The sequence below is a fragment of the Falco rusticolus genome, chromosome 2 (genome assembly GCF_015220075.1).
Source record: "Falco rusticolus isolate bFalRus1 chromosome 2, bFalRus1.pri, whole genome shotgun sequence".
NCBI lineage: Eukaryota > Metazoa > Chordata > Aves > Falconiformes > Falconidae > Falco > Falco rusticolus.
The window spans coordinates 14,335,003-14,358,297 of record NC_051188.1 but is presented as its reverse complement, the minus strand read 5'-3'; the positions used below and the strand labels follow the sequence as shown (position 1 = coordinate 14,358,297).

General features: G+C 35.2%; 1 protein-coding gene across 5 annotated transcripts in view; it reads right to left on the bottom strand.

The window, feature by feature from the left end:
* CNTN5 (contactin 5) overlaps positions 1 to 23,295 on the bottom strand; it is a 678,576-nt gene that overhangs the window by 128,170 nt on the left and 527,111 nt on the right. For all 5 annotated transcript variants that reach the window (XM_037377787.1, XM_037377784.1, XM_037377786.1 and 2 more), the window contains 4 exons: positions 16,045 to 16,226; positions 8,819 to 8,955; positions 6,725 to 6,854; positions 4,419 to 4,569 (listed from right to left, as the gene is read on the bottom strand). In XM_037377787.1, coding sequence (XP_037233684.1) covers positions 4,419 to 4,569; positions 6,725 to 6,854; positions 8,819 to 8,955; positions 16,045 to 16,226 — 600 coding nt within the window. The remainder of the gene's footprint in view (positions 1 to 4,418; positions 4,570 to 6,724; positions 6,855 to 8,818; positions 8,956 to 16,044; positions 16,227 to 23,295) is intronic.

Sequence of the window (23,295 nt, the reverse complement as noted above, 5' to 3'; positions counted from 1 at the left end):
AGATTAACTATTAATCTACACTTGATTTTAGATATACAAGAAGCATTGATAAAATAAGCATTATTGAGAAGCTTTAAAAGGAAAAGAAACGAAAGCAAGACAAAGTAGCACAAAATTGGCACTATAAAAATCCTGCTTCCTCAGTTACCCATTTGTTGGTTAAATTGTGCTATTTTTTTATTTCTTGCTCCTCTGAAAGAAGGAAAAATAGGGATGCAATAGAACACTTTGCACTGCTAGAGTGCTTTTGAATTATTTTATTTTTACTATAATTAATGAATATGTAATGGAAATAATGAACTAGAGTAAAAATTCAATACAAGTTTAATGAGAATAATATTTTAGATGTAGGAGAAAGAAGAAAAACAGATGAACAAAGATTTACAATGCTTTTTGTAAATATCTATGACCCCCCAACATCAGCTGTAGTCACTACTACAGGGCAATCTAAACAAGAAAGTAGGTGACTTTAAGAAAGTGATGAAACAGAGATTACAGGTCATATAGTAATAGCTTCCAAAATTTTAGGCAGTAGTAAATCATTTAGAAAGTACCTGCAATTTACAGAAGCCTGAACACAGGAACTGAAAGAATTCATAAAAAATGCTTCTCCAGAATTTAATCATTGACTTTAATAGCACTATTCATGTTTCATACTGTTGCAACTGACTGCAGATTCCAGTCTAGTCTACTGTGTGTTATAAAGTTTACTGTCTACACAGAATAATGTCACTAAATATCACTTCTGTTGCCTTCTTTGAGGTTGATACATAACTTTTAAAAACCATTTAATTAAAAACAGACTCCTGTCTGGCTTCCTGGTCTGACTAGTTTGGGTCTGGGTTTTCTTTAGAAGCTGTTGCTAAAATAGTAAATGAGGGCTTGATTACAGATTAGGAAGTATCTGATCGGAATATTTCAGAAACTTCACAAAAATGTTTGTTGATCACTGTACTCTTGCCCAAGGGCCCAATTTTTCCTATTTAGGAACTAAACCAAACTTCCAACCAAACATTTTATTACAATCAAAGCATAAAATATTTTTTCCAGACTTGGATCCCAATAGAATCCACTTTTCCACAAAAACAAAACGACTTATGAACTAAAAGATTCAAAAGTTCTTTACAAAATTATTATGGACTAAGGAACTCAATGTTCAAATCAATAACCAGAGTACACATTACCACAGGTGCCATAAATGGCACACAGTCATCTATCAGCATGTGAGACAATGAAGTCCAGAAACAAGTGGTTGGTAAGGATAGTTAACAGGTTTAATTACTGTGAGTTAACTGATGAAAATATGCAGCTTAAACCTGTTTCTCTACCTACACAACTCCCATTGCTGTTGTGCTCAGGTGTGTTCTAATTCCAAAACAGAAGTATAACAATAACTTTTTTTCCCCCTCCTCTTAACTTTTAGGCAAAAATGCTGAATGTACAAATGTTTGAATGTATTAATGATTCACTGAGAGAATGATATATTAAAGAGATTTGAATTTTATGTGTAGTTCCTTTCAAATGCTGATAGCGATCATTAAATGTCCTGTATCAGTAAGCTTCACAGACTATGCCTTCTTCTTTGGAAGTCCTAATCTTCTGCATAGTAGATCCCTAATACCATATATTTTATTTCATTAAAATGTGGCTTTTGCAGCAGGTCTTGATCTTCACCTCTGGTGAACAGAATGAATTGTGAATGCTGTGGAAGCTTTACGAAATAAGTGTGTTTCTATAGGAGTAATTTCATCAAATTTAAAACTTTTATAAGATTGTAACACTCAGAATGATACTTTTCATCAGCAAATAGTTGTGAATATCCTAATTTCTTTGCTCTTATCTTATAAACTTGCCACTCATTCAGAACCCAGTTCAAAAGAGCTGTTATAAAATAGATGTTTTCCAAGTGGAATAAAATGATATGACTGCTCGGAATAATGATTGCTCACCAGTGAGAGCAAACCTAGTACAGGCAAGCTATGAATATGAAGACCTTGAGTTGGATAATTTCTTTAAAGGGAGAAACAGACCAAGGGATGGAACTCCTGAAGACCCTTTCCACATTTACGTTGCCAAGTGAGTGGCTTTAGCCTTTTGAATGAATCTGAAAAATTTGAGGCTTTCGGACTGCATTAAATTCCAGGAGCCAGAGTCAAGGTCTGACTGCAGTGAGAACTGCACCCAGCCATGAGTCACACAGGAACAAGCTCAGCCTTCTGCTCAGTTACAAATGCAAATGTCACATGAGGTATTTCTGTCAATGAGCTTTTAGTTGTATGGAGGAACACTTAAGGAGGCAACTAAGTTTGGAAGAGGTGGATTAGATGATAACAGACCTGCTAGTCAAGTGGAATTTCTTCTTCACCACAGAGGGGAAGGTCTCTTTTGCATTGAGACTTTCCTAACAGATGTGCTTACATGGAGCAAATTCCTTTTCTGGGTGGCAGACTTGGCAAAAATAAAACACAATATGCACTTGTACAAGAACTTGCAAAGAGGAATAAGCTGTGGCAGAAAAGAAAAACAATATATTCTACTGTTCTGTCCTTGCCCTTCCTTATTAATTAATCAGAATGCTTCCCCCACCCCCCCTCCCCGAAATCTTTGATAATTTAACATTCAATGTAAACTCATCACATGACAGTTCCTAGTATTTTTTGCTGGGATCTTTATCAGCAGACTGTGAAGAAATCCCCTTTTAAAAGTGTGTAGATGTGCTCACCATGTCACATTATTCCTTTTTAAAAAATGTATACATAGTTCCCTTCCAATGGTTCCTTCTCAGAGTGGCTAAAACATGGAAACACACATACTTCCTGCATTGATTTACACTTTCTTTCCCAAAATCATGACAGGCTTCCTCATCTCTTCTTTAGATAGACTCTATTAATATGCAGAGGAAGAACTGAGTTCCTGATATTCCCCCCAACCCCACCCTTCTATAAACAGCAGATGCAGGGAAACTGCTCTGAATGACACAAGTTACTCCCTGAACAGCTGACTAAAAATTAAGTTGAACACAACCCAAGTCTTTCAAAGATTTTAAATAGTTTAAGAAACTTTTTGTCTTCCATGTTTCATAATTTCCCCTTCCAACCCCTGTCAAAATAAGCAAGTATCAAAAGCTGCAAATACCAAAAATGTAGCTTCAGTTCTTATTTTTAGCAGATTTTTACTTCAGAGTTAGTCATACGTTTGCACAAGCATCAGGTAATTACCAAAATGCTTTACTGGTCTTGGATTAAAAAGTGATTTACATGTGATCAGGGAAACCATCATGAGTCTTGTGGAGATGAGAAGGGAAGGTCATGTAATGAAAAAGTCAATTGCGTAGCTACAGCATAGAGGCACCAGTCTTAAAATATTTGATATTATCAGCACCTTTGTAATATCATTCTGTTGTATCTTCTCAACATGCACTATACAACTCATACCTGTTAGTAAAATGTTACATATAATGCTGTTTCACTCTGCTCTCCCAAAGAGCCAATATGGCATGAAAAGTCACCCATTTTTCCTTCTCGGAACAAAACAAATGGCATGAGACAAAAATAAAACTCACCTGAATGAAATGGCTCTTGCAGCTAACAAGGACAGATGTGCTCTACTGCTTTCATTACTATTGCACAAATGAACCAAAAGGCGTTGCTTTTATCTTTTTGCCTAATGCCATACAAGTCAGTTTAAGTGGTTTATTCACATACATTACCAGAAAGAAGATAAGATTGCTCTGTGTACTTAAAGACCATGTGCAGGCTGCCAAAACTGTTCTACTGTACAGAAGTGCAATCTTGTAAATTGCAATTACAGCTGGCATTTAACCTGCCGTTTTTAAACTATGTCTAATGTACAGAGCTGGACAGAACTTATTTAATCAAACATATTCGGTTAAACAGATTGTGCTGCTGAGTACAGAAATTACTTGTATAATTACATCCTATAATGGAATCATATTTTTCTTCTTTGAGTCATTTTAAAGCTATTTGTAGACAGACTTCCATTGTGATCAAGCTGCAAATCTGCCTTCTTAAAATTATTTCAAATGAAAAAGCACATTTGTTATTTTATGTGGTCCTGACTACTTTAGCCTCTATGCTTTTAACACCCTCATACACTGAATTTGTAGTATCTCCACAATGTAACTGAAACATTTTTTAAATGAGTAACAGAAAATAGAGAGGACCCCCAAAATAATATCTTTTCATCTGTCTACATCTCTGAACAATTTCAAGGTTTTTCATTTCAGTGTTGTGGAAACAATAAAGTCATTACTGACAGATGAATCAGCTTGACAAAATAATTGTGCCATACCCATGCTAACATATACATGTTCTTGTTGCTTGCTGTATTTTCATATATTCATGTCACAGAATCAAACATGCAAACACAATATTTAGTTTACCGAACAGGCTTCTGACCTCTTACTCTCCCTTAACACTTTGTCTCCTTTCTTCCAGGTGATAGTTGGCTTTGGAGAGGCTTGTGGCTTGCACTCAATGACAACTTCTTGGCCTTTGGTAACAATTATTGTTTTCCTCATTTGATTTAGGGGGAAAGTGGGAGCTGAAGCTGTTAAAAAGAAGGACGTTAACTCTACAGAGAATAATCACAACTTCCTGTTTCATTACCTTCTAATAAAATATTAGAGTAGTACATTTGGGTTTGGCTTGGAAATTATTACACCACAGGTTAGATGGAATTTTACAAAATATTTGAAATCAGTAATCAAGACTAGATGCCAGGTCTATAATTTAATTCAGTTATGAATTAGTGAGATGTCCTTTACATCAGCATACAAAAGTAACATTGACTGTGAAATCAAACAGTTTTAGAAATTAAATACCACAGTTAATTTAGCTACACCTTTTCAAAAATTTTTGGATTTCATACTTAACTTGTTAGAAATAACTAGTTCAAAATGAAAAGAAGTTTAAATTTTGCAACTGTCCAAAATGCACTCCCTACAGTTAATTCTTACAAAAAATATTACTCTTAGAGAAATTTCATTGCTTTCCTTTTTTATATTTGTCTGAATACTGGGAATTTCAGAATACTAGGAAAAAAAGAGTGAGAACTTCTTCACTGAAGATATTTAACCAAGTCTTGCTCTTAGTATTTCACTTTTCAAGAAGTCCCATTGGTTATATATGTGAGCTAAGCTAATAAATGTATCACAAAATGACACTAATTAATTTCACACCTAGAAAGGACAGTTGTTCTCAAGTAATCTCATTTGTTTGTTTTTCTTAAACCAGTTTTGCAAAACCAAAGCCCCTTCTGCACTATCTCAGCTACTCATATAGGAACATGTTACTCTCCATTGCCTCAAATATGTAGGAATTTTGTACCATTATTTTGGGTAATTTTCATACCAGAGATATTTATATGGACAATTTATTCTGTTCTTTTCCCTTTAGTAATCCAGAAAATTAAACATAACTGTTTCTTTAATGCAACCTTATGGTTAAAATTAAACAGGGGTACAATCTCACAAGTGACAAAATGATTCTACTGCTACAACATATAGTGGCCATTTCCAGTATTAGAGAATATCAAAGAAAATGTACAACTACCTGATGTAATAGGTATACCTATTTTATAGTACATATAGAGAACAGAGCAAGAGAACGTCATAACCAACAGGAATGTCTTTGCTGACTGAATCATAAATGACAAAGGAAAGTGATGGAAAGAAAGCAGGCACTGACTGTAGGGTTCAATTTATGGCTAGACAGAAATATTTTGAAGAGTTATCAGTGAAATCCTAATGTCGGCCAGCTGGAAAATAATGGAAATGTACTAGATAGGCTAGTCTTCAGAAGAAGTAAATCTTAGCTCAAATATTATTTCAGTAAATCCAGTGTTATTATTCACTTGATTGGGAGTTTACAAGAATAATGCCCAGGTGCAGATTTTGAAATTTGCAAGGTTTGAGCATCTCAGAGACCTCTAATCTCTGATACGGCCATTGAATTATTTTGAAAGACACCTGTCTTCCAGCTATACCATGCTCTAATAAGGATCTCACTGAACTCTGTGGAAGTCCTCTTATCACTATTGTCCCATTGTGTGTTACCATGTTTTGCTTTAAGGAAAAGAAGTGTTGGAAAGACATGATTCAAGTCTTCATTAACTGCCCACTTCAGCTTCAGAATAATGAAAATATTATTGTATTTCCAGGTAAAACTATGTAGTGTATTTGCTTTAGTATGGACCATACCATAGTATGGACCAATTACAAGTATGTAATTTTCAGTATTCAATCAGTTCTGGTGACTTCACAAGGAATTTTTACACCTTTAAAAATAAGATCATGCTTAATTAACATTGAATAATGGTCTTGGTAGAAATAATAATTTTATTTTAACAGAGACAAAAATATATTTAATTTCTCTAAGTTTATTCTCCTGCACTTATTTTTGAGGGAGTAAAAAAATACTTTTCCATTTATTTGAACTGAAATAACTTTATATGAGAAGTAGTCACAAAATGTAACTGAGTCAGTAATTTATGAAATAAAATTTTCAATGAACAGAAGGACCTGTGCTCTCTCAGCAGCAAAGGACACACTCACACATGAATAACAAAAATAAAAAGGAATGAACTTTTACCTGCTCTGCTAAGTTTGGACTGGCAGATGCTGTTCCTTATAACAGACCAAGAACACATGTAATTACCAAATGGGAAAAAAATGAAGTGTCTGCTTTTTTTCAATAATACTTACCTAAAATTTTCAGCTCAGCGCTGACATAAATGGTGCCATACTTATTTTCTGCTAAGCACTGATACATTCCAGCATCTGAAAGGTTCACACTGTGGATCATCAGAACGCCATTAACCATCTCAATCCTGCTCTGTAATGGAATAATAATTGAAAACAATCTATAAAAGTAAACAGGCATTGGAAATTCGCTATGCTGTTAGGCAAAGGGACAAAAGACATCTTTAGGTTAAAAGAAATCTGAGCAACAAATTTCCTTGGGCTTACTTTTTTTTTTCTTGTTATATAAAGAATGACAAGAATAAAACAGGTGGGGCAATGCAGAAAAAACTCAAAAGATATGTAAAGGTAAATATTTTTCAGTGCAAGTTCACTACCTCCAAGGCTTGCTTTTGTCTGTTTGCTTGTTTGTCTGCTATTACCCTTACATGATTTTTAAAAGCAGTTCACCCTGGAAACTTCAATGAGGCGAAAAGTCTGTTGTGGATGTAACATATCTGAAGATCTTCAGATCTCTAGCAAAGGTTTGGTTTCAGTCATGGTACTATACTCATAAAAGTAGATGAGAAAGATTGCTTGCATGAACAAGAGTGAGAGAGTCAGCTTTCCTTCATTATTTGTGCAAATTTCTTATTTGAAAGGTCCACTAGTAGAAAATAATTACCAAAGCTGGCAGAGAAGGGGCATTAATAGCCGTTTCTGAAAATGTGTACTTCATGGAGCTATATAATGAATAATTTACTCTACTATAAAACTTCTCTAGGTTTCAGTATTACAGTTGTAGGTTTAACAAAAGCAGATAGAGAATAAAGTGTTTGGGAGTACAGAGGAAACCGAAAAAACTTGTAAGGCCCCAGTTTAAACTGATTTTTAATTTGAAATTTCAGAGCCTGGTGCAACTAATGGTTTGGAAAATCAGAAAAACAAAAAGTACAGATATTTAAATTGCTTCAATTTCAGGACTAATAGCTCCATCTAAAAAGGCAGAAATGGATAAAGTAAAAGCGTATAACCTTATTTTCAATGCCTCACAGCTTCAAAAGTAAACTATATTTATGTTTCCTTTCTCATTGTTTGCATAATTGGTTGATGTTCACAGATAGAAGCCACATTCACTGAAAAGAAAGACATTACATCTTTTATATTCATAAATCTATTCTGTGAATTCATTTACAAATGAAGACATTTTCTCCCAGGATTGAACAGCTTTATTTTAATCTGCAAAAATGTATGAAATAAATTTACAAAACTTTTCTTTACTTTAAATAATTTGAGACTATAAAAATGGAAAGGTGCTAGACAAAACCCACATGATGTGAGCTGACGAATTGATGATTCAGTGATAGAAACAGAACAAAGTGAAATAAAAGGCAGGCCAGGCCATGAGTGGTCTTCTAAAGAAAAAGAGAATTTCATTTAGGTCTATTTTTAAAATATATAACTGTATTTAAATATGTGACTGTATTTAAAGGTGTTACTTTCTAGCAGTCTTGCATGGAGCATTTTTATGGTCTTGATGGTGAGTTCTGTTACTTGCAGATAATTAATGGAGTTGAAAACTGATGAAAATATAATAATCATTGTACCTCTTACATTATCCTGCTAGTGTTTGAAGAGTATGATTAGGTACAAGCAAAATGTGGTAAATAGCATAACATTGGGGGAAATATGAAGGAATCTGATTCAGCAAATACAGCTGTTCTCTGAGTTGTTACTATCTTTTTATACAGAAAAAAAATAGATACAAACAGCATAATACCACTATCTAAAGGAAAAAAAAAACCACAACCAGCAAACACCAAAACTTAATGGAGGTTGTTTAGATGTACATTATAGTACAATGGCAGATGTTGTTGCAGACACAGCTCAAAAGGTTCTGCCTCCCAAATATTTTGGAGAATTGCTGATTAATGGAATTTTACATTGCTTGAGATGGTTCAGAGGAGACATGCATAGAAAACCTATCTGTATACTAACACTTAAGAAACTAACATAAAAAACCAGTAATTTCTGTACTTTTCAGTAGTTTCTTTAACCAACTTCATCTGAATGAAAGGAGAAACATGCAACATGCTGGTGACTCCTCATCTAACGTACCTGAGGCCAGAGAGGAGCTCCATTTTTCAGCCAACGATATGTGGGCCTTGGCTTTCCAGTGGCTTTACATTCCCATCGGAGCTGGTCTCCGCTGTCTAATTGAGTATCATTAAGTTTCTCCACCCAATGTGGGTAGGCTGTAAGAAAAAGCATATAAAAGCTATATACAAACCATATAAACTGGTAAGTCTCTAGCTGATATGCAAAGATGTAATCAATTACAGAGCTTAAATTATGGCCTTTACAAAGCTTAGCTTACTTTCAGAAACACATTTTAAATCAATCAAAACCAAAAGAGAAATTAATAAAATTAACAAAACTCCATAACTTTAAAGGACATGCTGTAATGACACCAGGCAGTGAATAATATCATGAACAGGAATAGAAATCTGCCTGATTTAATAAAGTCCAATGGACTCATTTACAGTACTATATATTAATGCATGTTTTACTACTGTACTTAAGAACATTTGCTTGGTAGTCACAACAGAATATTTAGTAACTTCTTAAGACCTAAGCTATTTAATTTTTGGTAAAGAGGTCAATCATTATAGACTCTGTTTCATGTTGTTTTCTCAGTTTGCTAAGGAATCATGATCTATTCAACTATGAATGACTGGACATTTTGTAAGGTATTTGCACATATTTTTGTTAAAATGTCTTGAGTTTAATTCGTATTTCAAGACAGAAAAAGCTTTTAATGTTTCTAAGCACAGAACCCATGAGATTTCCAGCATTCATCAGGAATTACATGGTAAATCAATGTTAAACCAGTCATTTTTTAAAGGCAGAGTTGTTAGGTATATATGTTATCATTAAAATCTAAGTTTCATGTAATAATCTGTTAAAAAGCAAGGATTTTTTTTTTCCAGAGAAGCAGATCTTTAATGCAGCAGTCTATCAGATAGCTGTATATAGATCTTACAATTTGGAAAACTTTGCATGACTCAGTGAGGAACTGAGCATTCATATGCAGAAATAAAAACGTACGCTTAAAAGCCAGCTTCTGGGTTTTCATACCATAACCATGTCAATTTGTGTAGCAAAGAGAATAGTAGATTAAATTAATTACCTTAATGATATTAAAAATTTTTGTGAGTTTTTTTTCAAATAGTAGAGAATAAGTAGCTAAAAGGCTTTCATTGCTAAAGGACTGTACAATTCTTCTGCTTGGTATGAATAGAAGTCCAGATCTGTCACAACAAAGTCTCTGCTTCAAACATCAGATAATTGATAATGTACTTAAACATGGGGAAATTAGTTTAAAAATAAATCTCTGAATCTAGCTGGTGTTTGACAGGTCACCAATCAAAGATGTAAGAAGATATGAAAAGGCATGACAGGTGACTAACAGCTTCTACCTTACATCTCATGCATGGATGATAAAAAAAGTGAATGAGGTGTCTACTGTTCCTAAGCAGAGAATAGTCTGCTTTACAGTTCCTGACCAGACAGTTCTCAGCAGCTGGAAACATATCAGAAAAAGAATCACTAATTTCCCTTTTAGTAAAGGAAAACAGAAACAAGATTGACCCAACCTCACTCTCAAACCCAAGATCAAACCAATCTGCTCCCTTATTCTTCTTATTGCTGTCGAGGCAATGACTGACATCTCCATGTACGCTCCGCCGCACTGAATCACTTGATTCTTAAGTTATATCAAAGGGTCCCATGAACCCCTCAGAAGCAGTTTGCAGGAGTCCCTGCTCACTTGTCTGCTAATTGTCCTAAAAATATCGTTTGATTGCATTGTATAGTTGATGCTGTTCTTTTCTTTTTGAGTGTTTCAATATGCACGAAGAAAGCACGCTGAGAAGAAATGTTTCTTTGAAAGTGAGTATGCTAACATGATTTTGGAAGATGGGACAGTTAAATGTGTACCTAAAAATTCATAAAAGTTAGCCAGTGGTGCTATAAAATCATGCAGAGAGGCTCTAAACTGTCCCAGTTTATGTTTCATTCTTTTTTATCTGCTTTTCTAAAAAATCTACTATATGACCCAAAGCACATCTAGTTTCATTTTTCTGTGTTGAAATTGATCTCATCATGAACCAGAGCATTCAGCATTAGAGTGTGCACCTGTTTACAGGTGAAATAAATACAGTGAAATAAAACCGTCTCCCCGAGCATGGCTGCAGAGCTGTTCTCCTCAGTACAAAACTGCTGTTCCCTACCCTTTGTGACTGTGGTTTTTTGTTGTTGTTGTTGTTGTTGTTGTTGTTTGTGCACTGTGTTGGCAGCACAATCATGGCACAGGTTTTCCTCTGTAACCCCAATCATTTGGTATTAACAACTTTTTTTTTCACTAGTTGGGGTGTTTCTACCCTACTTTTTTTCCTCATAGTCTAAATGACCTTTGGATTCATAATTTTCAAGCTGTTGAACTTGCCGTCAGTGAAGGCAATTAGAATACCACTCCTTTGGGAACAAGGTAGCAAAGTAGTAGGTAGATGTAGCAGGAAAATCGCTAAAGGCATGATTGAGAGAAATACTTTGATCACTTTTTAGCTTCCTTTCCTCTCTATGCACTCCTTACTTTGGCACAGAGAGTTCCCTTAGCAAGGGTCACTCTCCATAATACCATAACACTTGTTCTTAAATTCTGTCAATAATTTAAAAAGTGAAATATTTAACTGGGTGTACAACCTCTGATTCAATATAGTCTTTTTTTTTTTTTTTTTAAACAAAAATGTTAACATCATCCTGTTATACATACAGGCAAAGAAAACTTCATTCCATAGCTGCGCTTAGTTTTAATTAGAAACTATAAATTGTGAGAGGCCTTTGAACAGATTTCAAAAGTAATAGGTTCATTTTTCTTTTTAGAAATGCATCATTCATCTTGGGGGAAAATGGGAGTTTGTCTGGTTTTTATCTGTTCAGTGAAGAGGTTTGGGGTGAATGTAAGAATAGAAGGATGTGTTTTATTATTCAGTAGTCTTTATGGATATTGTGCTATAGCTTTATACAACACTGCCGAGATTTTAAAATCACCATCCAATCCCTGATTTATTTTACGCTGCATTTCTGCACCTGTTTATTCAAGGATGTCAAAATGTTTTACAAACACAAATTGGCAATAAATCTGCAAGCTTACAGGCCAGTTTTTATATCCTCTGTGCAAAATTCTGATGCAGAAAGCAGCCTGCTTTCTCAAATAATAAAGAAACTTTTTGACTGAGAATATTAAGAACAAAATTTTGCATAGACAAGTGACTTCAGATGGTGTCCTAAAATGGGAATCAGTATAGAGTTTTGGTGAAAAAAAAAAAATTTTCTGGACACAAGGATAATTGGGAAGTATATAGTAGGAGAAGAATTGATAGCTATCACTGTGAGAAAGATAAGATAGCAAATTTAAATTGAAGGTGCAATTCTGACCACAAAAATCTGTTCCTCTCTACCCAGTTTTACTGCATGCAGCTAACATGTAGTGGCACTAGTGGATGTTCTTCCATACAGTTTTTATAAGGAAGCGATGAAAACTGTTTTTAAAATCAGGATGGTCCATTACATTGCATTACAGAATATTCCCATCCTCAGCTGCTTGTTCCACTCTGGTGTTAAGGCAAACATCCCCTCCTGCTGTGGCAGCAGTGCTGCTCATGGGGCGTTGTCAGGAGGATCAGGCAACTGATCCAGCCAAAAGAAAAACGACCAAAACTGTGTTTTTGTGGTCTGCTTCATACCACCACCATCTGCTGAACTTGTACTAGTAAGTAGTAAGTAGGTAGTGCAGAAGAAAACCCAAAAAGTTTTTTAGAGTGAGAGAAGAGCAGGAATTGCACAAACCAGTATTTACCATTGGGAAAATGCTGCTAGCCAGGGTTTGTGAAGGAATGGTAAATACAAAAGGTTAATGGCCAATTTGTCTACCCAAATTTTAGATTTTGTAGTCTCTTCTATTAATCAACTTGAGCTTGAATAAAATTTCATGGAAATTTACAGAATAAACAGATCACTTGTGGGAAAAATCACACCTTCTAAAATAGGTTGCAGTGCATATGAGGATGTCTTACATTATCAAAACTGTGTTTTTAATGCTTTGTCAGTTCCACAGCTGAATTTCCACTAAGTGCTGAGACTACAACAATCTAAAATTGTCAGCATCCAAAATACCACTTTCTGAACAACATCCGAAGTGTCAGCTGCATCAGTCAGTCATGGTATGTCTGGATTGCAGCATCAGGTAAGAAATGAAAAATCACTAGGATGGAATTAAATGTGACCAGACAGGCAGGCTGGGTGTCCTGGGCTTTCTCCAAAATACTCTGTGGTGACCCAGATCAGATGCAACTGTCAAAATGAAGAAGATTCAAACAGACAGACAGCGAGTTCCCACAGAGACATGCAAAATGTGAGACTGCAGTATGACACAGCTGGTCCTACAGCCTGCTTTGAAATTTTACAAGAAGCCCCTGGTAACAAATGATGGCCTACATCTGAATTTGTGAGCCAAAATAATCGTTGCCTCCTGGAGGAACAAGATGTCAGTGAAAAGACAATGAGTTTAAAGGTAAATAATTCATGTTGACTGTTGTTATGAGTAAGAGGTACAGCAGGAAATGCTGTTTCAAGTAATGCCCCCAAATTTTGCCACATCAGCTGTCAGCAAAGGAAGCTGAGAATTTTGAAAAGTTACATTTCGCTAAACTTTGTGCTGCTAAAAACCTTCTGACCCAAACCTTCTTACGCTCCTGGAAAATTTTGTCCAGGTTTGTAGGCCAGTGAGACACTAATGCTGTCTTCAGGAGCACTAAAGGCTGGCAGAGGCTCCCTGGGGAGTACTTAATCTCAAGGCCAAGAAAAGGTACTCTCAGGGAGCTGGTAACTGTGTTTCTTGGTGTGCTGTACTGGAGATTGCTGCCAGTCTTCTCCATCCAGAAGCCCTCTGTTAGTTCTCTGACCTTGCTCCCCACTAATGCAGGTAGGTGAAACTGACTGAGATATGGTTTTGACTACCTGTAAGATAGCCTAAAGTATACTAATAGTAGAATTAAAGTATAATAATGCATATCAGAGAAATGAGATAATCTGAAGTGGACTCCCTTTCTATAGTATTAAAGATGTTTTTCTAATATAATTGCAAAACATGCTAATTAGCACAAATTGTGCTGTATCCATAAAAGCAATAACTGTAAAAAACATAATTTTGACAATGGTGGAGAACTAAAAATTCATATTTCAATTGGGAAAAAGTAGAATAAAATTGATGTAGAAAATATTTTCTATGGATTCCTAGATTTGAGTGCCATCTTTATTTCTGCTCAAAACTAAAATGTATACAGGCTAATGGAGAAGCAGTGTCATGTAGCACATCATGTTTGCTGTGATTTTCTGCCACAGGTCTGCAGGGTGCCCTTGAGAAAATAATTTCATTCTCCAACAGCTTAGTTTCCCTCTTGAAGAGCACCTTTAATATTCCTTTAACTCTGAAAAAGGAAGGCATAGAGAATTGTAACACCTTTGCATTGGCATCTAGTATTTTCACAGTTCTAGAAAACAGCTAGTAAGTGCATGTGCTGTGATACACCTTATAACTCAAATAATTTCTTTTTTTTGTGGTCTGCTTCAATAAAATCTGTTTAATTTCAGACAGTTTAAGAAATGTTGTTGAAAAAGACCAGCATGCTGCTAAATGCCCCTGGCCCCCAGGTCCCTACCATGAGCTGCTATACTTCCATGGAAGTAATTGACAGTAAGAATTTGTAATACCAGAGAAATATCGCTGGGGTATTGGCACAATAGGAGACATCAAGTAGTTCCTGGGCTTTGACTGCTGTTTTTCAGTAAAAGCCTTATAAAACATTTGCTTCAGGGGCAGTATGGATGGCATGTACAAAAAAAAAGGTGCAAGCCACCATCTTTGCCATCAAATATTTTTTCAGCATATACAAAAATATAAAATAAAAAATTGAAGACCAAAACCTGCCCTTCGCTCTAAATGGATGTGAATGAAAAGCAAGGAGACAAGCATCATCCAGAGATATACGGATACTCACTAAAAACAAGGGAGCTAAGATAAAGACATTGGAAAGCTGGAGGAGACAGGAAAATTGATTATGGACCTGGAAATGTTGACATATGTGGAAAATAAACTAAATATATGATGCCAGTCTATGGTTATTTGATGAAAGGGTGTAACAAAGACAGAGAACTGTGCATAGTTAGTAATGGAGAGAAAGCACTAGGAGCCATGGGCTGAAATCAAAAGAAAAATAAAATTGATTAACAGGAGAGACTCCTTCTTAAAGGTATCTATTAGCCTGAGGACCTGTCTAAACTGCAGCAGTTGGAATTCCACTGACTGTGAAATTTGAAGACAGAAAACAATTCAGTCTGAGATTCATCACATGACCTCTGGCAGTAGACCTCTCCTGCTAAGTATTTAAGGTTGTAGGATTCATGGAATGATAGCAAGTGATGTAGCTTTAATTGGTAAGAAGTAGGTGGGGCTCAATCATATATTCAGTATAAAGAAAACTTTGACTTATCAGTATTCAGGGAATGTCCTATAGGCTTTTGTTTCTATCCTTTAGGATGCAGTAATAATATATAAAAGTCATGACTTTTACTAAATATTTTTGATTTCAGGTTGTGTTTTTTCTTTTCAATGTGATGCATGAGTCAATATTTTTTGTGTGCTCACTCAGAAAACTTTCAGAAAGTTTTACCAGTCTTAGAAAATGTTCAGCACTTTCTGAAAAACAGAACCTTCAGAAATTGTGTATGCCTAGATTGAAAATTTTCTACCAAAACTGAAACATTTCTCCATTTTTGATTCCTGTACAATAAATTTGACAAAACTCAGCACACAGGTGTGGCAAGGGTGAAACATTATTAAAACTGTGATAAAAAACCCAAAGATATCTCTAATATAGTTTTCTGACAGATATATCATGTTTAGGTTGCATGTCATTGTTATATATTATTATCAGGATGAAAAAAATAGACTAAAAATTATAGTGATAGTCTTAAAAAAGAAAGCCAAAATCCCATAAACAGCAAACTTAAAATTGTAGTTAAGACAGTTCTTTGAGGGAATCGACTTTATGTTTCAGACTTTAATGCATTACTAAGAAATAAAAATACATAATTTAATACTGATTTTATTTCAGAAGAAAGATTTTTTGTTTCTAAGGGACCTTAGCATCCTTCATATGTAGTTTAAAGCTTTAAGAGTGCACAAATCATTGCTGGATAATACTGTGTGCAGTTACACTTACTGTACACTTGTAGTTGTCCTCTGAAGACGTTTCTTCCCCGAGAGTTTTCAGCCTTACATTCATACATTCCTGCGTCCTCTAGCTGCACATTAGGTATTTCAAGAACAGCTTGGGATTTTCTCAGGCGGGCTTTACTTGGATTATGACCATTAACTTTCCTCCAAGAGATTGTTGGAACAGGGCTGAAATATTTAGTGAAATTACTGTTAGCACTTTTCCACTATCAAGAATATAGATTCTGTTATCTGGTAGTTTAAACACTTAATAATCTAAGTAGCAATAAAATATAACGACAATTAAGGTTCATACAATGCTTGATATACTTCACTTTCTGTAGGGAATCCCTAATAAATGGTTTGCTACATGGAATTTGTCTTTTTCATCCACAAGGGAGGCCAAGATTTTATTGAGATCAAGTAAATCACTTGAATTACTCTCTCTAGAGCTTCTTTAGCACTCTGTGCTTTACTCCTGAACACTTCCACTTTATGGGCAAAATAGAACAACAACTTCAAAACCTGGACGGATTTAGCAAATTCCAACACAACCTAATTTTCCTGCAATGACACCGCAGTTCAGGAGATCAGTAAGTGATAACGTACGTCTAGATGGGGGATTTCAGTATCATTCTATCTTGGATATGTTAAGGTGACCAAAGCTTTGGTTACCTTTTCTGTTGCAATATTCTTTAAGTTAAAAAACTGCTTGTGTAAGAAGTATATATTAATGGCACTGCTGCTTCTGACTCACAGCATTGCATGCCTGCTCACGGGAGCTGAAGGGCTTTTCGCTGTGGCTTGCTGTTCCACACGGTTCTATGTGGAAACTGTCATTTACATTCACGCTGAGGCAAGAGACGGATTAGATAGCATTTGCGCTCATTTAATTTTCTTTTTAGCCCAAACACCTATCAATTGTTGTGCACCCATTGGGCTTTTTGGTACAGACATACATTTGTTTAAATATGGCAGGCACTTAAGAAGGAAGAAAAGAAAAAAGAAAAAAAACAAAAACCAAACAACCCTGTAGTTACAAAATATTTGATTGTGAACTGAAAACTAGACTGCTTCAGGTATTCCAAAAGAAGCTTGGAGGACATCATAACACAAAATGTAACTGTTACAAGCTAATATTTTTAAAAAAAGTATTTTGTATTTATTTGAATTTCTTTCAAGTCTAAGCTTAGACAAAAACAGATCTTGTGGCAGTTTAGATGGGGAAAAGTACTTCATAACATAGGTGCAAATTCAAAGCTTCTACTAATTTCTGCCATCATTTACTAACTTCCACTTAGTGTAACTATATGAAGTTACACTAAAAAAACATGTTTCCCTCAGTATCTCAGGGTGTCCAATTTGAGACAGAACAAACGCAAACACAGCAAAAGAACCATGGGTAAAACTCTAGCTATTCTTCAGCCAGCTAAAATCAGGCTGTGAGTTACTGCATGTGTACCCAAACTTGCAGACAAGATACTCCAAATTCCAGTACTTCATAGAGGCTCAGAAAATTTCCAGACTTGTAGTTGGAACTTAGAATTTTTCTCTAATCTTATGTCACAAATCACTGAATTTCATTGAGCCTATTAACAGAATTACCTTCACAAAGTCAATATATAGTCCCGTATGGAATGGTATCCTCTATTTATTTGAATATATTGGAAAGAGAAAATCATTGTTTCTTGTGTCAGTTTGCTGCACTAAGTTCTTAACCTGACAAAAGGTACTTTATTTGGAGTGTGTGTGGATTCATCTCTGAGGCACAGTCCCTACAATACCTCTCTATTCTTGCAAAGTGGTCCTTTATCACTGTCTCCCATGGAAGAAATACAGGTATAGAAATCAAGTAACTTTTTTTTTTTTTTCCTTAGAAAACAAAACAGACTGATTGCTTTTTCTTCAGCACTCCACTTATGTATGTCTTTGTCTTTCTTGATGACTGATTTCCAGTTTTGGTGTCCTGTAGGTTTGGTTTGAGGACATGTCTTGTATGAGTCTAATTTATAAAGTTTGCTTCCTATGAGAAGTTACTTTACATACATTTCCACTGGAAGATTAAAAGCACTTCACATGCTTACCTGACACAGGTACTTCAACCCTACCAATTCTCCACACAAAGACTAAATAGGACATTTCTGTCTCTGATGCACTAATAAAACTTATTGGGTTTAGCCCTAATACTTATGATATTCCTTTCTCATCTTTAGCTACATATTTTGATTTACTGCACTTTGATAGCTATTTCCATGTATTGGAAGTAGTAAAAATAACAATATTATGGGGGTTTACCCCATTTATTAGCTCTTATATCTTATTTCTAATTGCACACTTCACTTTGATAACAAAATTTATACTCTTGCTTGAGCAACTTTCTGGAAATTTTGGAGGTCTCTTGTTTTGCAGTCAGCTTTAAGTGCAAACTCCTTATACGCTTGTCCTCTTTCTATATGGAATATAATTACATCATGATTGCTGGCTGCAAAACAGACACCATGGCCAGGCAAGTGTTTAATTAATCATTATTAATCACAACACAGGTCCACAGTAGGAGTACTTCATTCTGGTACAGTGCCATACTACTCATCAATTGCTGTTTTATGAATGATAGATAGATGTGCAGGTACACATTATTTGGCACCATATGGGTGCCATGATTGTTGCCCATTATCACTTACTTGCCCTTCAGCCCTTCTTCCAGTAAAATCAGTGACAAGAATACTTTTTTCTCTATTGTCATGGAAGAAAACTAGTTCTGCTGAATAGAACTGATAAGTGGAATATTTTTCATAGTGAATATTTCTGAGGAACAAAGAAGACATTAAAAACAATGAAAGTTGTCTCATTTAGCTGCTATAAGACTTCTGAAAGTCATGTATATAGGAAATTTCCTTAAAATTACATTTAACTAATTTTTTTAAAAAATTTGCTTTTGTGTCTGCTACAGAAAATAGATGCCTACAACACAGCAAATACAGAGGAAATGTGTTGTTCTCTGGGTCATTAGGAAACATTTTTTTTAAAAAAACCACTTTTTTCTTCATCATTATAGGGTAATAAGTGGAGTTTTTCAAGGAGATAAAGTTACTTTATCTGTGTAGGTTTAATGATTTCAAGGGAAAGTACTCCCAAACTGCAATTCACTCTTCGCAGAAAACTTGTAGTTCTGTTTAATGAAGCTTATTTTCCTTGCATAACTTACAAGTGAGGTATGAGTTTTACATCTGAAGTAAATATATATCTATATCTATTTCTCCTCTGTGAGTTGTCTGAGAATGAAATGAAATATATCTTACTGAGGATGTGAAAGAATAAAATTGTGTGACTGTTCTAGAAAACTCATAAAACCCACCATAAAAACTGACATATGCACGTATTTTCATCTTTTCAAATGATTCAGAGCTTTTTGAAAAATAGAGCAACAGCAGAAGTATGTCTAACATTAATATGAATTTAATGTAATATGCATAATTGTTAAATCTTATAATCAACATAATCCATTTTTATTTTGGTCTCAGCAGACATCTGTTGGAATATAGTTTCGTTGTTTATTACAACCTTGTTCACATTCAGCTTCTATAAGTAACTTGATTCACATTTCAACTGAGTTCAAAGCTAAGATTTCTCCTCACTTTTGGAAACAATTTGTTGAATACTACTGTTAAATCTTAGCACCACCAAGAAAAAAGTCCTAATTGAATTCAGAAATACCATCATTAAACTTCTCATTCATCTGAGCTCAAGTAGATGTTCTAAGAGGTCATTGGTGACTGTGATAGATATTACTGCGGGTTTGTTCACTTTGAAGAAAATATGAGTTTACTCATAGATTACATCTAGAAGAGGTTGTAAGTCAGTTTTCAGTAGTATATTATTTGGGACAAGATCTATTGAATTTGTTGGGAATTCTTCATAAGTTTAAGTGGCAATAAAAATGTTTTGAAAAAGCTATTGAAAGCAATTTTATACTTCTTTCCAATTTAATCTGAAAAAGAATTTAATTAGAACTATAAAGCATATGTTTATTTCAGGAAATAGGTGAGGTGGAAATAAGACTAATGTCTGAATTTTAAAATACCTTTTCCACGGATCTGAGCTCCTAGGTTTTCAGCAATATCTTAGATAACTATGCACAGGTTACTTTTTCTGTATTTGCTTGGTACAAATTGATTTATTTCTGAAATATTTTACCTTCTACTATAATTTCAATTCCTCTCCACACTATTTCTCTTTACCGTACATCACTGTTCTGAACTGTGCTTTCAAACCCACAGGTTCACATCATAATACATCTTGAAAACCTCTCATGCCTTTGCATTTGAGACTAGAAAAAAACCTTTCTCCTTATGCCCTCCAGTCTTGTAACTGTGTTGAATATCTTCTAATTATTTCAGGATAATTATATAGGATTAAAATGTTGAGAGGTATCATGAAATTTTCTCTATCAGATACTTTCCAGAAGTGCCTATCAACCATTCACACAATTCTACCTTTAGAACATCCCATATAAATCTGTTCCGATTAGATGCAGAGATTTAGGAGACAAGATAATAACCTTTCCTATCATTTGGTTATTAAAAGATAGTACTCATGAAATATAGCAACCGTGAGTAGTGGTGATTTAAGAATAGAAATAGAATAGAAGGAAACGGTAATGAGTCTGAAACTTGCATGCAAGAACAAGTCCAGGTCTGCAAGTCACACCAACACACATACCTGATTGCACTAAAAAGGTCTGATGCATGTATCAGTGTCGTATACTAATGTGGATGTGCTATCCCACCGCTGCTGGCTTGTTCTTTATGGAACAGAGCAAGGACAGCATGCCTGCTTGACTGCATGTCCAGCTCCATGTCATTTTCTTCACATTTAAGTCCTAACGTGTTAGAGCTTCTGTAACATCTAAAATAGTGCTATGGATAATGATCTATAAAGATTCATTATTTGTAGTGAATTATACTCCAGAGGCTTTTCTGTACTGATTGATCAGTGCCTAAAGTGTTAGCTCAAGCTTGTTTCCTTAGCTGTTCGACAGCTAAAGTTAGGTACATAACTGACACTTCTGGTGATTTCAAAGATTTTTCCAAATTGTTAAATTCAAGTTAATCATGAACACATGACTCATCTGATTAAAGTGTAATCAAACAAGAGAACAGAAGATGCACAATAAGCAAGACATTGGTTTCACATTCAGTGAGTAAAGGGGAAAAACTGTTCTACAACCTTTTGTTTCTCCATTTAAATGTTAGATAATGGTACTTACTCTTAATGAAATCACAACAGTGCAGCTAGAAAATGAAAAATTTACTAGAAAAAAGCTGAACATTTTCTCCTGTGGATTCAGGGTTGGCCACATTGCAAAATTCCATATTCTTTTGTCATCATAGTATAGCAGATGCTATGTTGTGGGATGGAGGAGAAGTTGAGCTACTACAACTGTTAAATAAGGACAGGAGTAAACTCTGTTTTTCCCTCAGCCATCCAGTGACCCATTTTTTTTAGTCTCTGTATCACACCCTACCTAAACTTGCTGGCTGGGGGAACTCTGAAATAAGTGGACATTCTTCTAAAAAGTATTAAAGATATAACAGGTAAGTTGCCACCAGCTTGTGACTTGATCAAGGCTGTTGAGAAGAGGATATGAAGCAACTTGAAAAGCAAAACACATATTCTGTGCTAGTATGGGGGATATTACGTGAAGAATCCACAAATTTAAGTTAGAGGAGACAAATGATTTGAAGGAGAAAATTTGCCTGAAAAGGTGACATGTTTTTGGCTGGGGTTCATACAGACTGTCAGGGCCACACTGCTAGAGTATACTGTGTGCACTTGCCCTGTGTGTGAAGCTGTTTTATAACTGGACTTTCTGACATGTAATTTTGCTGTTCCAGACTTTGTCCAGGCAGGATTTGTGTAGCTGGTACATTTATCTGGGATTTTGGAACTCTGCTGTACAGGTATAGCAAACATCTGTGAACTGATCAGTTCCAGAGGACTAGTTGCAGTGAGTCCAGGACTTCCAGAAACAACAGGTCTACCATTAATCATCATGTAAATGTAAAGGTAAAGGTAAAGGTAAAGGTAAACGTAAATCCAGTGTGTCTAGGATGTGAAAGATGGCTTTGAATCTTCTGATCAGCTATAAGGTTTTAAGACAGTGAGTGTGATGATTTCCAGAAGTGCTGGATTTAAGCCTCTTGTACCACACAGTATTATATTGCATTCATTTATTTGTGTGAAATCCTGAAAGGAAATACAACACTGACAACTCTGCAGACCTATTATTGATCATTGCCAGAATTTGTTTCCTTCTGATCCTCTCAAGCTCTGATACAGACAGAAAGCATACACATATGCTTCTGGAAAGTAAGTTTCGAATGCAAAATAGTTCTCCTCCACCTTTAAACCTAGAGCAAAGCTGTGTAAGTTACTGAACAAAGTTTTCAGTAGCATTTTCAAGTTTTCTTTGATGGTTGTGAGAGGGAAAGGGAAGGGATTAGTAACACTGTTTCATCAAGAATGATGTTCTGCTGATAAGGGTGGGTTTTTTCCCACTTTCTCTGTCATACCGTAAAAGCAATTAACTCTAAATTTTTGAATGTAAGTATGAAGCATTTAGTGAAGAGTGAGGCAGCATGAGGCCTGGGAGTACTGCCTGAGATTTACCAAAGAATCTTTATTTATTACATTACTATGAATGATCGCGGTATTTGTAACAGCATTATAAAGTCTATGCAAGAACAAGTCCACTTAAAGGAAGGCAGAAATCAATCCAAACTGAAAAATAGGAATAAAATCCAATCCTGGTCCAGCACATTATAACATAAATTCTTATTCGGTATGAGCTAAAAATGAACTTTAGATTGATGAAAGTCTTAGAAAGATTTATTTGGCATAAACAGTATGTGCTATCAAAGGAAAACAAAAATCCTAGATCTATTCCTGTGTTAAGCAAACTCTAGCCTGAAGATGCCAAGATCAGGTTTAAAAAGGTTCTTTCCTCTCATCACAATTTTATCTCCAGGGGAAAGGAAATCCCTACTTATAACACAGACAAATGCCATTCTACTGAGAATGTTCATTTCCCTCTTGGGATTGTTTTGTTATCAATAAAATTTAAGAGTAACTTCCACAGCTTCTAGGTTTGGCATCTTTTTCCTGAAGTGAGGAGCAGTGCGAAGGGGCATGGAGGAACATGATTTTTTGTCCTGTGGGACTTAGAAACCTGTATTACTATACCAGTTTTTGTCTCTAT